Raw genomic sequence first — 15,370 nt, forward strand, 5'->3', positions numbered from 1 at the left:
ACAGTTTTTTCCATATTCTTTCTCTGGCCTCATAAAGATGGAATCGAACAATCACGTCTCTAGGGGTGTCTGATGTTACTCCCAGTGGGCGTATTAATCTGTGTTTTCTCTCAGTCTTCAGAGGATCTGTGGCTGATCTACCTGTCAATGGGTTAAACATCTTCTTTATTTTTTCCCCGTAGATCCCCTTCATGTGAATCCTCTGGGAGGCCCCTAATCCTTAGGTTATTTCTTCTCTCTCTATTTTCCCGGTCCTCCAGTTTAAATTTCCTCTGTATCCTTCGCATCTCCTCCAACTGTTAGCATTCATCCAAGATCCCAATGAATCACTGCCATTTCATTTTTCATAGTAAGTACCAGTTTTGCAAACATTTCTGCCATCTCTGTTTTTGCGGGGATTTGTGATATTACTCCCTGTTGTTCAGAGACATTTTGATCATTTACACTGTCGTTGTTTATCGATCCATTAATCTGATTCTCTTCCCGTACTCAAAATGACAGTCTAGACTGCTCTCCATCAAACTTTTTAATTCTTTCCTGTTGTTTCCCATTGTATCTCTGGGCTTTTTACCTGTAATTGCAAGTATTTCTATACTTTGCTAGTATTTGTGTTGGACTGCAGGTTTACCCCCCCCAACCCTTTAGTGGATCTATTCTTCATATTAGCTACATTTCGCTGTAGATTTTTTACTCAATGTTCAAAATACAATGTTCCCACACCCACAGGAGTCCTGTCCTTCTTGTTCTTTTACAATGACTTTACAGTCCCAAGTAGAGTTTATAATACAAACGTTATTAGCAACGCTACTAGGCCCCTGAGATACCCCGGCCCCTTGGTCTTCTAACTGTCCAGCCCCACAGATCAGGTATACAGTTGCTAACAAAAGAAAAAATAGAGACTTAAATCTCCTGCTGTTGCCCACGGCAACTCACCCTCGGAGCCCGGGCTTCTGGATCCGTTTGTCTCTATGTGTTCTATCCCAGTCAGGATCTCATGCTCCAATTTGCAGGATCACTTGAGCGGGGGTCTAGGCAGGAACCCAGGATGTCCTGTATCCTGGAGTTTCTCCTGGCCTCCAGTAGTGTGTCCCTCTTCTCCGGCCGTTGGAGTGTCCAGCTAACTTAATACCTCCCCGCATAGACCGTCCCTCCTGGGGACCTTCCATGTTCAGGTGCCTCCTCAGTCTCCCCCTCTTGGCACCGCCTGCACTCCAGGAAGCACTGTAGCCGGCCGGTCCCACCGGGAGCTGCGCGATCCCAGCCTCAGACCGCTGGTCCCTCCACCAGAGATCAACGTCGCTTGCCTTCCGCCTCGCCACTGCTGTCGCGGGAACACCGCAACACTGACTGGTACCACCAACATAATCAGGTAGGATTGCAGGGTGAGATGTAGATAGATCAGGCCCCAGGCTGTCTCTTCATGGCATGCGTTGGGAGCTCCTGCACTTAGTCTCCCAGCGCCATGTTCAAGCCACTACCCGTGACAGTGATATTCTGCAAAAGGTACAAGGATCGGACTGCTGAGGACTGGGGTAAAGTCATTTTCTCTAACGAATCCCCTTTTTGATTGTTTGGGGCATCCACAATAACCGGAGGAGAAAAGGTGAGCGCTACCATCAGTCCTGTGTCATGCCAACAGTAAAGCATCCTGAGGCCATTCACGTGTGGGGTTGCCTCTCAGCCAAGGGAGTGGCTCACTCACAATTTTGCCTAAGAACACAGCTATGAATAAAGAATGGTACTTCTCCCAACTATCCAAGAACAGTTTGGTGACAAACAATGCCATTTCCAGCATGGTGGAGCACCTTGCCATAAGGCAAAAGTAATAACTAAGTGGCTTGGGGAACAAAACATCAAAAATTTGGGTCCATGGCCAGGAAACTCCCAAGACCTGGATTTGTTAGTAAACCCACAACAGGAAAATCTCAGTCTCGCTGTGGAACCTAAGGGGTCAATCCTCTGCATTGTGTAAAACGGCAATTTGATCCTGACTTATGCTTTTCCTCTTGTTCAAATATCCACGTCTTATCTCCTGATAAGACAGACTGACTTGTAGCCATTCTGCACATGTGCAGTTTAGTGTGTATTGCTGGGGAGGTTTTTTTTTTTTTCTTGGGAGAGTGCATGTGATCAGCAAAGGGCCAATCAGTACTGTCCAGACAGAGGTCAGGAGTTTTGAATCCTCCTAGATCATAAAGAAAATTCCTCCTCCAAGCTTTAACCAGTGCTCCGCTGGACACTGATAGAGCAGTCTTGTGACTTCTAACTGTTGATGAGAAAAGGTATATAGCAGTTTATATTTACTAAAATAATTGCATTTCCATGTTCGGTGTACTGTCGGAGACAAGATATAGTGAATGCAGGATCCTGGCTTTAGTAACATTTTAATCCCATTGAGAACTTGTGAACAAAAACCCCCCACAAATCCTGACAAACTCCAAGCATTGATTATGCAAGAATGGGCTGCCATCAGTCAGGGTGTGGCCTGTTGATTGACAGCATGCCAGGGAGAATTGCAGAGGTCTTGAAAAAGAAGGGTCAACACTGCAAATATTGACTCTGCATGAACGTAAAGCGTTACTAAACCCACAACAGTAAAATCAGTCTGTATATGCAGTAAAGCATGCTTGTTATGCTCACTGTGGAATCTAAGGGGTTATTCCTCTGCATTGTGTAAAAAGGCTGTTTGATCCTTTCTTCTCTGCTCCTTTTGTTGAAATGATCATCTGATATAGACTTAACCTGAGCCCTTCTGCACATGCTCAGTTTGGTGTGTATTGCTAGAGAGGTTTTTTTCTTTTCTTGGGAGAGTGCATGTGATTAGACCAGGGCCAATCAGCACTGTCCAGGCAGAAGTCAGGAGATTTCCATCCTCCTATAGCAGAAAGAAAACTCCTCCTACAAGCTTTAGCTAGTGCTAAGTCACAAGACTGCTCTAACTGCTGATGACAAAAGGTATTTAGCAGTTTATATTTACTAAAATAATTGCATTTCCATGTTCTGTGTACTGTGGGAGACCAGATATAGTGAATGCAGGGTCCTGGTTTTAGTAACACTTTAATGTAAAAAAAAATCTAAAAACACTGACTGAAGCAGCAGACTTTGTGAAAATTAATATTTGTGTCATTCTCAAAACTTGTGGCCATGGCTGTACCTTTTGTAACTCTGAAAGCAAACCTATCACATTAGGGTTGATTTACTAAAGGAAATTAAGCCATTCACTCTGTATGGGAATGTGCAATTTACAAGGGAATTTTCTCTATTTCTTAGTAAATGTTGTGAAAAATACCCAATCACAAGGGAAAAAAAAAGCATTTCTCTTTTGTTTATTTAAGGACACAGCCAAATCATTAGATAGATGGGTATGATGTTGCCACCTACAGGAGCAGGACATTAGGTGCAGACAAAAACAAAAAACATACCCATAGGGAGGCCCCCTGCTGGATGCCAAGCCCTCCATCTGCAAGACACAGCTCAGTTTTCTGCCAAGTGTTTTATTTGGAAGACTGACTCGTTCATTGCCCTAGAGGGTCCTTGCAAGAGACAGGCAGCATCATCCGACACCATTTCTCAGTGGATTAGGCAGAAAATAGTTCAGGTATATGCCCTAGCCAGCTGTGAACCCGTTTCCTGTCACAGCTCATTCAGATTGGGCACTCACTGCTTCCTGGGCATTCCACCATTCTGCCTCTGTTGTTCAGGTTTGCAAGGCAGCTACCTGGTCATGTGTTTACACTTTTACCTAGTTCTACAAAGTTAATGTGGCTGCCTCGGCAAATGCCAATTTTAATACAGTTCTGCATGCAGCAGTTTAGGTTCTGTTCTGCAGGGTGTGGTTTCTTGTTTGGTTTGTTAGTTATGAGCTAACCCTTGTTATATCTGGCACTGCTTTGGGAAGTTCCATCCTGCTAATGATTTGGCTGTGTCCTTCACTGTAAAATCTGTTTTTGAGCTCATTGCAGGACACAGCATTCACCCAGATTTTTGCTTGCCTCAGGTTTGTTGTTTCTATTACTGCTGGCTACTAACTGAGCTGTGTCTTGCAGATGGGAGTTTGGCAACCAGCATGGGGCCATCTCTAGGCATGTTTTTTGTTTTTGGCTACACCTACTGTCCTGCTTCTGCAAGTGGCAACATCAAACCCATTTGTGTTCTTCAATGAACTCGAGAGAAAAGGATTTTAGGGTGAATACAAAAATCATTCAGCAGAGCTTCACTTCATTTACTAAGCTCTGAGGAAAATATCTCTGCAAAGTGCAACACCAATTGCTTTCAGTCAATCAACCCAGTTGTTTCATAAATTAAAAGGTCAACACAGATTAATAGAAAGCAGTCCCCCACCGGTACCATATTGTACCTCTACAGTTCCTGACTGACTCCCCTGTGCATTGCAGTAAAAGCTGGCCATAGATGGTGCAAATTTTGGCCTAGTCCTACTGAATCAGATGAAATTCCTGCCATGGGTGGTCCTGTTGGTACCACCCAGCTCAAAAAGCTTTTTCGATCTGATGCCAGGGGGAAACTTTTTGGCTGATTGGTGACTGCAGCCAATCAGATGCAGTCACTGTTCAATTATTCTGACAGCTGCTGTAGCAACAACTGTCGGATTACACTGGACAGTAGGGGAGATTCCCGTTTAGTGTGGATAAGTGTTCGGCCTGAAAGACAGGAATGCTAACAGGTATAACTAGCCTTACTTCTCAGTATGTGGCACAAGTAAGTTCTTAGCATTGGGTCCTGCCCAATTTCAAAATTCCACTTTGCAGGCGGACCCAATCGGACCTTCCATTGTCCTCTTTGGAGCGGTGGGTGTAAATGGACGTTTACACCTGCCTAAATCCGATCCTATAAAAACAGACAGAAGATATCTAGTGGATTGGATTAGATGCCAGTCAGGTGTAAACAGACAGGCGGTCCACCCATAGAGGAGAGTAGGTTGTGTCCGTGTTTGCCCTGCATAAGCGAAGTGGACACAGATGAGCCATCCACTTGCTCGTTGAGGAACAATGGACAGATCCCCCACTGAGCAAGCAGACTCCTGGCAGAGTCCGCCCCGTTTGGAAGGGGTCTTAAGACTTTTCAAAGAAGCAACCAGGTATGTAAACCAAAGATATGATAGGGAAATTAAAGGTGTCTTTTCATATTTAACATCTGCAGGAGGTTAGATCCCTGCTTACAGCTTCTATGTAATAAATAACTTTGAATAGCCTTGGTACCCAACCCACCCACCCTCAGCTTAGAGGAGAACATGGAAGCATTTAGCATTTCATAATGCTAAAACCAGGATCCTTTACAAAGGGTTAGGGATGCACCTTCTATTGAATGTTTATGTGATTGAAAAAAATGTATACATATAATTAAAAAATATAAAACATCAGATTACAAACTTGTAATCCTAAAAAAAAAAAACAAAACTGTAAAAACTATTAGACTTCCTAGATTATATGGGATGTATATTTAATGTACAGTAGCAAGGGTCAGTTTTTCACTTAATGATAGGGGTATGCAGTAACAAGCTATGTATCCACATGCTATATTAACTTGCATACACTGCACTCTAGCTATAACAAGCAGGCAAGTAAATCAACACACAAAAAACAACACAAAGGGATTGTATACCAAAAGTATCATGTTCTTAGAACATTTATCAGGTTTTTCCTGTAAAGATAACAAAATGTAATTACCAAAAGAAACAAGAAAATGTTTGGCATTTTGTTCATTAGTTTGAAAATATTACCTCTAGTTCTCTGAGAATTCCTGACTGGCCACATGTTTCTAGATCCTCGAGTGCCTGGGACCAGAAATTTTCCTCTTGGTCAGCTTCAGCGTCCTCTGGACCTCCAGGAAACCTGCACAAAATAGGTTTAAGGGAATATATGACGTTTCTGTATATGTCTCTTTGACTTATATCTAGCAATCTCATTATTGCTTTGCTGTAAATAACCAATGCTGGTAATAGACCACAAGAGTAGGAGCTCAAACTAGTTTTTAATTGTACAGAAAGTTTGCAGGTAATGATACGGTCAGTTTAAGGGTCTGTTTACATCAAGTGCTGTGAGATTGTGCTGGGCAGACTTGCCCAGTGCAGTCCAACAGCAAAACAAGGCAAAATGCCTGGTCTATCATCAGGCCCATTCACACTACCCCACTGCGGGGGTGTGCACTGAAAAAAGCATGGCACAGTGTTTTTTGTTAGCACAGCACAACAACAAAATTCACTGCATTGCACGGCAATGCAGCCAGTAGAACTTGAAGAAATGTCACTTTGTGACATTTTAATATTGTTCATCTAACCAAAAAAAAAAGTAAACAATTGGTGAGCCGGAATCAGAACATCCTACCACAAACCAACAGCTTCTGGTGTGAATGGGCCTTTAAAAAAAGAATGACTGCACACACTATCTCAGATATAGCCTGTATTAAACATTTTATGCAAATTAATATATACACAACAGTTAAAAAACTGTTAGAGTTAAGCTTATAAGACTAGACACTTTGTGAACTGTTGAAATCAGACAGTTTTGTAGTTGGTGATACTTGTGAAAGAAAGCTGTATATTTCAGTCAGTGACACCTGTGAACAGAAGCTGTAGGGTTCAAAGTCAGTGACATCAGTGAAAGAAACCTTTAAATTTCACATGTGATAAAACTGGTAAAAAGGTAGATTTATATCTCAAAGGCAGTGACACTGGTGAGAGGTAGCTGTACATTTCAGTCAGTGAATTCTGGTTAATGAGCTGTGATCATTTAGATCTAAAATACACTACACTTCTCAAGCTCATACAACCCATTCTGTTCAGGTAATTTCAACCAGTTCACGATTACAAAAAAAAAAATAGTGAACATATAATGGCAATCAAGTGCAATCAGTTTCTATCACAGATGGCCAAGCCCATTGGTGGTCACGTTTTGCAGCTGAAAGCCGGCTGAGCATGTCAAAGATCTGTGCAGATGATTTTATTAGCTCAACCGTGCTACTAAATCTCTTGATTAAGTGAATCATCTCACAGTGCAGCAAATTAATTGTGTGACACAAAGCATTACATATTGTCAGTATTGTGATACATATGTAAAAAAAAAAGGGGGGGGGGGGTGTCCTGGGTCTAACATGTTTGGGTTTTCTAATTACCATTGCTTCATGCTGCTGACATCCTAGTATGAAGCTGCATTACTTACCCACTGGCTGCAGGCCTATCCCACTCATCGTCACTAAGCCCTGTGTCCTGGAAGTGATTCATAGCGGGTCTACTTAAAGGAGACAGACTGCCCTTCTGTTTGGGGCTCCTCCATTCATATGCATTGAAATTGAATCCTGACGCTTGAAAGTTTGGACCTAGAAAGTGACAGAACAATTAAGAAAAAAAGATGAGTTTTCTTTCCCAACTACTTCTTGACTCTTCTTGAGTTCCCTAAAGTTTAAGTTGCCCTTTACAATTTAAACTGGGACTTGACACAGTATTTCCCACGATTGCGGACCCAAACTGATATTCAGTGTAATACCAATAGACCAGTGCATCCAAAAGATGCTACAAACAAATCAGAGATCAGTGAAATAAGTATTCTGGCCGACTGCTATGGTTTACTGTACTTAAAATACCTCCACCTTAGAATGAAGAGTCTCCTATTAGCAAACAAAGGAAAACGGCAAATTCTTTTTTTCCTTAAACTCAAAATAATTCTGTCAGGCTAGACAGAGTAATTCTAAACCCAGGATGTCTTTCTGTGAGACTGACTGTACTGCATTTCTTGACAGGTAAGGTTACCATTACTCAAGAACACAATAAACGGATGCAGCTTCCAGCAACTAGTCTGCAGTCTACCGTAGCAACTTTTTCAGAATGAAGTGACATCTCAGCTCTACAGAACAATTTCACCAATGCTGTAATTTGTCTAAGATGATATATGAGATAAGCATAGTTATTTGTTATTTACCTTGGCTTCCAAAAGCTGTGTCCACAGCAGAGCCATCCCAGGACTCCACTGCGCTATCCACACTTGGCACTGTGGTAGAGTAAATATCAGAGAGGTTGCTGGATTTCTGAGTGACAGGAGTGTCATCCTCAGCATCACACAGCTCACTTACTCTGCTTGGTGATGCAAATATCTTTGGACTTGTTGCTTAAAGACAAAAATTTCATATGGAAATGTTGAGTAAAAGCTACAAAACCAGTTCATATTTCAGTGGCAGAGAAAAGCACCACGGATGTAAAAACTAAGTGTTTCAGCCGATTTGAGCAGGAATTAATCCATATAAATGTTCATAGAGAAAAAGAATGCTTTTTGAATAAACCGTCAGTGGTCACACTAATCATATTTCCTTACATTAACTGTATTGCCCAAAACATACTCAAGTATTGCTCAAATTGTATTCTGTCTCTCTGAATAATCCAATATTTAACTACTTCCCAACAGCAATCTGTTTATTAACAGTCATCAACACAATTCCCCATGCTTAAGATTTGTTAATAAATGTCATATGGCAGAAAGACAAAACAGACAGCTCTTATTTCAGATGCTGTGGTAAATACCAAAAACACATTTAATGTAAATCAACTTACCATCATTTTGCTTCTTGATTTTTAAAGTGACAGTCTCCCCTGCCATTTGTAATAAGTGAATGGCTTCACTCAAAGGTTTGCCTTTTAGACTGTTACTATTTATGGCTAGTATCCGATCCCCTATATGGATTGCTCCTGTCCTAAAATTAGAAGAAATACAAAAAGTGCTAAATTCAAATATTGACAAATTTCTTTAGGTCTATGGAGACAGGGGTTTGATCCCTTGCTGAGCCTTTACTGCTGTCAAGAACCTTGACAGGAACATATTTCCCCAAGCCTAATAATCATGTGGCAAGATTGCTGCAAACTGTTTTTTAGCCTATTTGTGAAGTACATTCCACATATATTCCTATGCAGAATTTTCCAGCATTATGGGGTCAGTGGCCCTATAATGGATCTTCCATGGGAATATATATACTTCAGAAAAGAATCAGGAATTTTAGCTCAAGGCAGGGTCCTGGCTGTGACACAAGGAATAGAGGGAATACCATGATTATGGACCATAGATAAGAGGAACAGAGAACACCTTACTCCACAAACAAAAAAAAAAAAAGCTCTGCTTTAACTCGTTTTGCACTGGTACGGCTTTCAGTGCAATTTCAAAGCCGCGGATCAGTGCAATTTACATCTCCGATTTCATTGTGGCTTCATTTAACAGACAATGAAATGAAATCAGAAAAAAGTAGTGCAAAAACCTTTTTCATAATCATTGCAACATGAGTCACGGCAATATGAATGGTTCCATTGCTGGCAATAGGATGCGGCTTGCCATGTGATTTGGAACTGTCAAATTGCATGACAAGTTGCACTGGTGTGAACGGGGGTTAAAACAAAAGGTCATTTACAATTTACATTTATAATAAAAAGAAACTTTAGAATTAATGTTAACAGGGAATAATTAATTTGATGGTTTACTTTTAAATGATGTCTAAGTATTTTTCACAAGGATAATATCTGGTATTCTGACTAGCACTAGAGAAATTATTGGCTGGAGCCTCTTCTTATAAGATCTCTCCAATTAAGTCATTACTACCAGCAGGTAAGAACATTAAATTAGCTTGTGATGTTCATAGTTCATCAGCTCTGTACAAATAGCCCCATGAAAGAAAGAAATAAAATAAAAATCTTCATCTTTATTCAAAGGAAGTTGACGACAACGTTGGCTAATTCTGTGACATCCATAAAAAATGCCATAAACATTCATTTGTGAGGAATTAAAGGGCACTCCGGAATCTACTTTAATGGATACAGATTGTTACATATTATCTATACAAAGTCACCATATTATCTAGTACAGTGTGCATTCACTGTTTCTATCCAGTTGAGCCTAAACTCGTATTCTGCTTGGTCAAACAAGCACCCACGAATCCCAACAATCAACAACTGAGGGGCTTTTGGCACGTACAGTTGTGTTCAAAATAATAGCAGTCAGACATCACTAACCTGATCAATTACTGTTTTTGGTAGAAATGATATTTCTACATGGCAAATAATTTACTAGCAGGTGTAGTAGAGTAATAGAAATCCAACAGACCCAACAGTCATGACATGCATGCTGCTGATTCTGTGTAATTGAATCACTAATTGAAAGGGGCATGTTCAAAATAATAGCAGTGTGGAGTTCTATTAGTGAGGTCATTCATTCTTTGTAAAACAGGTGGCAATTATTGCCCTTATTTAAGGAAGGAAGGCAGCAAATGTTGTACATGCTGGTTATAGTGCACTTCTCTCTGAAATTCTGAGGAAAATGGGTAGTTCCAGACATTGTTCAGAAGAACAGCGTACCTTGATTAAAAAGTTGATTGGAGAGGGGAAAACATATAAAGAAGTGCAGAAAAATGATAGGCTGCTCAGCTAAAATGATTGGAAATGTTTTAAAATGGCAACCAAAACCTGAAAGACGTGGAAGAAAGCAAAACACTACCATTGGAATAGATAGAAGAATAGCCAAAATGGCAAGGACTCAGCCAACAATCAGCTCCAGGAAGATCAAAGAAGGTCTAAAGTTACCTGTGAGTACTGTTACAATTAGAAGACACCTATGTGAAGCCAAGCTATCTGCAAGAAGCCCCCGTAAAGTCCCACTGTTGAAAAAAAAAGACGTGCTGAAGAGGTTACAATTTGCCAAAGAGCACATTGACTGGCCTAAAGAGAAATGGCGCAACATTTTGTGGACTGATGAAAGTAAGATTGTTCTTTTTGGGTTTAGTGGCCGGAGACAGTTTGTCAGACGACCCCCAAACACTCAATTCAAGCCACAGTACACTGTGAAGACAGTGAAGCATGGTTGCGCAAGCATCATGATATGGGGATGTTTCTCATACTACGGTGTTGGGCCTATTTATCGCATACCAGGGATCATGGATCAGTTTGAATACATCAGAATACTTGAAGAGGTCATGCTGCCTTATGCTGAAGAGGAAATGCCCTTGACATGGGTGTTCCTACAAGACAACGACCCCAAACACACCAGTAAACGTGCAACATCTTGGTTCCAAACCAACAAGATTGAAGTTATGGAGTGGCCAGCCCAATCCCCAGATCTTAATCCAATAGAAAACTTGGGGGGTGACATCAAAAATGCAGTTTCTGAGGCAAAACCAAGAAATAGAGAAGAACTGTGGAATGTAGTCCAATCATCCTGGGCTGGAATACCTGCAATGCATTTGTGTGTATGGAAATAAAAGCTATTAGAAGGATTTTGAGCTTTATTCACTTTTTTCAACACACTGCTATTATTTTGAACACAACTGTATATAGCAAATTCAGATCTTTGCAGATATTCCCAGGGAAATGGAATTTTCACAAGCATGTCAAATTTTCTCTTCCTAAATGAATACTCTTCAACAGCTGAATCATTCAGGTATGTATGAATGCAATCCAGTGTTTATGATCAGTTTGAGGGAAATTAAAGTTCATGGGGGTTAAAAAAAAAAAAAAAAAAAAAAAAAAAAGCCTTTAGTGTGCAGCTCCCTGCTAACACTTACCTGTGCATGATCTCAGTCCAGCGATAAGAATGAGAGCAGCAGCTCTCCTGGCTCTCTTCCTCCTCATTGGCTGAGACACATTAATGGGTGCCATTGGCTCCAACTGCTGTCAATCACGGTCCAGTGAGGAGGGAACGGGGCTAAGCACTGTGCGTCTTATAGACACAGAGAAGCGGCTCAGGAGCAAGCATGTTCAAGTGCCCCCAGAGGAAGTAGCTTCCTTTGGGGGAACTGAGCAGGGTGGAAAAGGCAGGAGTGCCAGCAGGGGACCCAAGGAGGAGGATCGATGCTGCTCTGTGCAAAACCATTGCACAGGGCAGGTAAGTATGACATATTTGTTTTTTTTTTTTAAACTTTAGTATCATTTTAACAGAAATGCAACTTCAAGCAAATCAGAACAACAATGAAAATATGCCATTCTAACAGTATTATCTATACTTCGTTCTTAACTCAATGTAAGTAAATATGTAATCATAATACTTGTTTTGTCTCAAACAGTTTCTGAGCTTGGCCATATAAAGGATTTGGCCTCCCCCAATCCACGTTCGTATTTCCAACTCGTTTTCCATGACTCCAGTTAGCCATGTGATGCTGGTCAGCAATTTTCTTCCCCCTAGATCTATACAATTGTTTCCATGTATTCCTTACAGAAATCATAAAAACGGAGTGCAACATGAGTCAGGGATTTCATTTTCTCAAAGCACTCTATGCATATTTCAATATAGCAGTTCCAGAATATAATTTGCAGAGGCAATGTATATGGCAGCTCTGCAATATAATTTACAGATGGAATGCAAGGGCCACACAGATATGCATTGCCATCTAATGTTTTTGTGTGATAATAAAGTAGGATCCTCTTCAACGTATCAATATATTTTATTGAGTGTGAGATAATATTGGAGCACCTGGAAGGAGCCCATACAAACACGGGCAAGAAAAATAAATCCATACAAATACTTTTCTGGTCAGGTTTGAACTTAGTGCACAATTGAGTAGTTGTGTTTATATTATTTTGTAGTAAGCATGCTGAAGAAAGCCCTTACCTCTCTGCCAGTCCACCTTTAGTAAGGCTTGAGATGATAATAGGATCAAAAGGCTCTTCAGTGCCAGAAATGGTAATTCCCAAAGGTCCTCCGTACCTCTTCAGTTCCACAGTATAAATAATAGCTCCAGAGCTTTCCTGTTCATCTACAAGTATAAAGATGGTGCCTTGGTATCAATGTAGAGTTCAATCTTAATTAAATGCAGACACTTAGGAGATTAACTGCATTGCATCTTTATTAGTCAATTTGGCATGACAGTGCATGGCTGCCAGACATTTCGGATTACTGGGGCGAAGCATATTTTCCACACCAGAGAATCTGGCAACCATTTAGTCATTAAGTTGCTGACTGTTTTTTTCAATTTGTAGATAAGCAATGCAGAAATATGTATTTAACTCTTGTCTTTAATACCCTATGAAATGCTCGCTGTGACTTTCATGGATATGTGTTAATGAGTGCAATCATAAGCTGCATGCCTTAAACAGAAATGATAGAAATTCAAAAAGAAAAGATCACAAAAGTCACTACTGCTGCTAATAAAAAGATTGTTAACATTTACAAAATTAACATTTTCATAATTATTTAAAGTACAACTAAAGGCTCTGTATGACAGTTTACACAAGTACCAAAACGCAGTTACTATTTAATGTATAAATAAACACAAACTCTTTCTACATTATTTTTTATTGGATTTTAAATGTTAAACACGTAAACATACAATTAGCATTTCAATATTGTGACTCAGTTTATTGCTGCTACTTTTAGTATTAGTTTTCCATTCCAAATAGTATATTTCAATGTTCAATATTCACAATTTAGATATTTAGACCTATCCTCCGAAGTCCTTTTTAAGAAAAACAACCTATTAACAACTACATATTACAAGGTTTGCATAAATTGTGGCATCGAGATCTGTGTTACTATTTTGTGTCTGGTTCAACGTATAACTTTGCAGAATTACTGTAACAAATTATTCAGTAGACATACGGTTTTGACTGTATTTTTATTGAAGTAGTTGTTGCAAGTTAATGGACAGAGGGGCCAGTGCAGGCATGGATAGCCATGGATCCTATAGTTTTAAGGAAAAGTTTACTTATCTAAAAAAATAATAAATGCATATTTTTTTTTGCAGGTAAAAACTCAGGCTCCTGCAGACTGTCAGTGTATCTGTCTGCTTGTACGGGCAGGCTGTTACACATTGACAGGAAGAATCAATGAACTACCTAGAGCGCTCACTAGCACTGTGGTAATTCATTGAGAAACTACCAGCCATCAGCCGCAAAGGCTTTTGGCACTTGTAGGGGGAGTGGGGAGATGGGGAGCCAGGGTTTGGGGAGATGTCTCCGGTGGTTAGGGCTGCAGGGGAGGTGGAGTCAGTGGCTTGGATCCAGGTTTCGGTGACCGCTAGGAGGTTGAGGGAGTGGGAGACAAAGAGGTCGTGGATGGCGGTGAGCTTGTTGCAAACCGAACGGGCGTTCAGGAGTGCAACCGAGAGGGGAGGGGTGGATGCGGGGAGGAGGGGGACAGATATGAGGTTGAGGGGGTTGCGGGGGCTGGCGGGAGTAGGGGGGTGCCGAGAGGGGGAGTGGGGAGATGGGGGGCCAGGGTTTGGGGAGATGTCTCCGGCGGTTAGGAGAAGGAGGAGGGTGAGGAAGGTGGCATGGGAACGGGATGAGCAGGAGCGTGTGGGTCTGTTGGTGGTGACATGTGAGTCGGCGGGGGAGTGGAGTATCAGGAGGAGGTGGTGAGAGCCGTAGAGGGGCGAAGGAAGGAGTGAGGGTGCAATGTAGAGTCGTTTTGGGGGAGTAGGGGGGTGGGGGGAGGCAAGTTTGGGAATAGAGGAGAGGAGAACGAGGAGGAGGAGTGCAGGTGGCATGCTAGGGCGAGCAGAGTGCTGGTTGGGTCAGAGAGGAGGGAGGTTCCAGTCGGGACGTGAGGATGGGGGAGTCTGTTATGCCATGTCGGAGTTCATCAGTGTCCAATCGTAGGAGGGGAGTGGGAGTGGGGGGCGGCTGGGGCCGCAGCTGGCTGGTTGCAGTCTGTGAGTCCTGTAGGCCGGCGTCCTTGTGTGTTGTGGCACAGCGTCGGTGGGCACAGTGGGGCGGCGGCTGGACGAGCCGTGGGACGCGGTGATTGGAGATGTTGTAGGCCCGGCGTCAGGGGTGCTGGAGGCCTGGCATCGGGAGGCGTTGAGGGCTCGGCTTCGGGAGGCGATGGGGGCCCAGCGGTGGGAGGCGATGAGGGCCTGGTGTCAGGAGTAGCTGAGGACCCGGCGTCAGGAGTAGCTGAGGACCCGGCGTCAGGAGGTGCAGAGGGCCCGGTGTCAGGGGGTGCTGAGGGCCCGGCGTCAGGGGGTGCTGAGGGCCCGGCGTCAGGGGGTGCTGAGGGCCCGGCGTCAGGGGGTGCTGAGGGCCCGGCGTCAGGGGGTGCTGAGGGCCCGGCGTCAGGGGGTGCTGAGGGCCCGGCGTCAGGGTGTACTAGAGGCCTGGTGGCAGGAGGTGGTGTAGGACGGCGTCTGGAAGTGGTGCGGACCGATGTCCGGAATGGGCAAGGGGTTGGAGGGTGCCTCCGTCGGATGGAGCGGGGCTCTGTCCCCCTTGCTACTGTACAGCGCTGAGCATACCCTTTGGCGCTATATAAATACTGTATAATAATAATTCACAAATCTCTGTGAATAAATGAAACTGCTGTGCTAGTGGAGCCCCACATGGCCACGTTCTTTTCAAATTATGAAAGGGTTCGGGGAGAAGATCCCCAGCCTGCTGTCACAATGGGGGGAGATC

General features: G+C 42.5%; 1 protein-coding gene across 12 annotated transcripts in view; it reads right to left on the reverse strand.

The window, feature by feature from the left end:
- The window catches only part of GRIP1 (glutamate receptor interacting protein 1), an 892,229-nt gene that overhangs the window by 19,714 nt on the left and 857,145 nt on the right, over positions 1 to 15,370 (reverse strand). For 8 of the 12 annotated variants that reach the window (XM_089674172.1, XM_089674168.1, XM_089674167.1 and 5 more), the window contains 6 exons: positions 12,588 to 12,732; positions 8,558 to 8,697; positions 7,932 to 8,117; positions 7,176 to 7,332; positions 5,738 to 5,849; positions 5,620 to 5,658 (listed from right to left, as the gene is read on the reverse strand). In XM_089674172.1, the coding sequence (XP_089530298.1) occupies positions 5,620 to 5,658; positions 5,738 to 5,849; positions 7,176 to 7,332; positions 7,932 to 8,117; positions 8,558 to 8,697; positions 12,588 to 12,732 (779 nt within the window). The remainder of the gene's footprint in view (positions 1 to 5,619; positions 5,659 to 5,737; positions 5,850 to 7,175; positions 7,333 to 7,931; positions 8,118 to 8,557; positions 8,698 to 12,587; positions 12,733 to 15,370) is intronic. The other 4 variants (XM_089674177.1, XM_089674176.1, XM_089674170.1 and 1 more) reach the window with 1 other exon arrangement.

This window comes from Staurois parvus, unplaced genomic scaffold (assembly GCF_062004578.1).
Source record: "Staurois parvus isolate SC_StPar_1 unplaced genomic scaffold, SC_StPar_1.0 ptg000147l, whole genome shotgun sequence".
Classification (NCBI taxonomy): Eukaryota; Metazoa; Chordata; class Amphibia; order Anura; family Ranidae; genus Staurois; species Staurois parvus.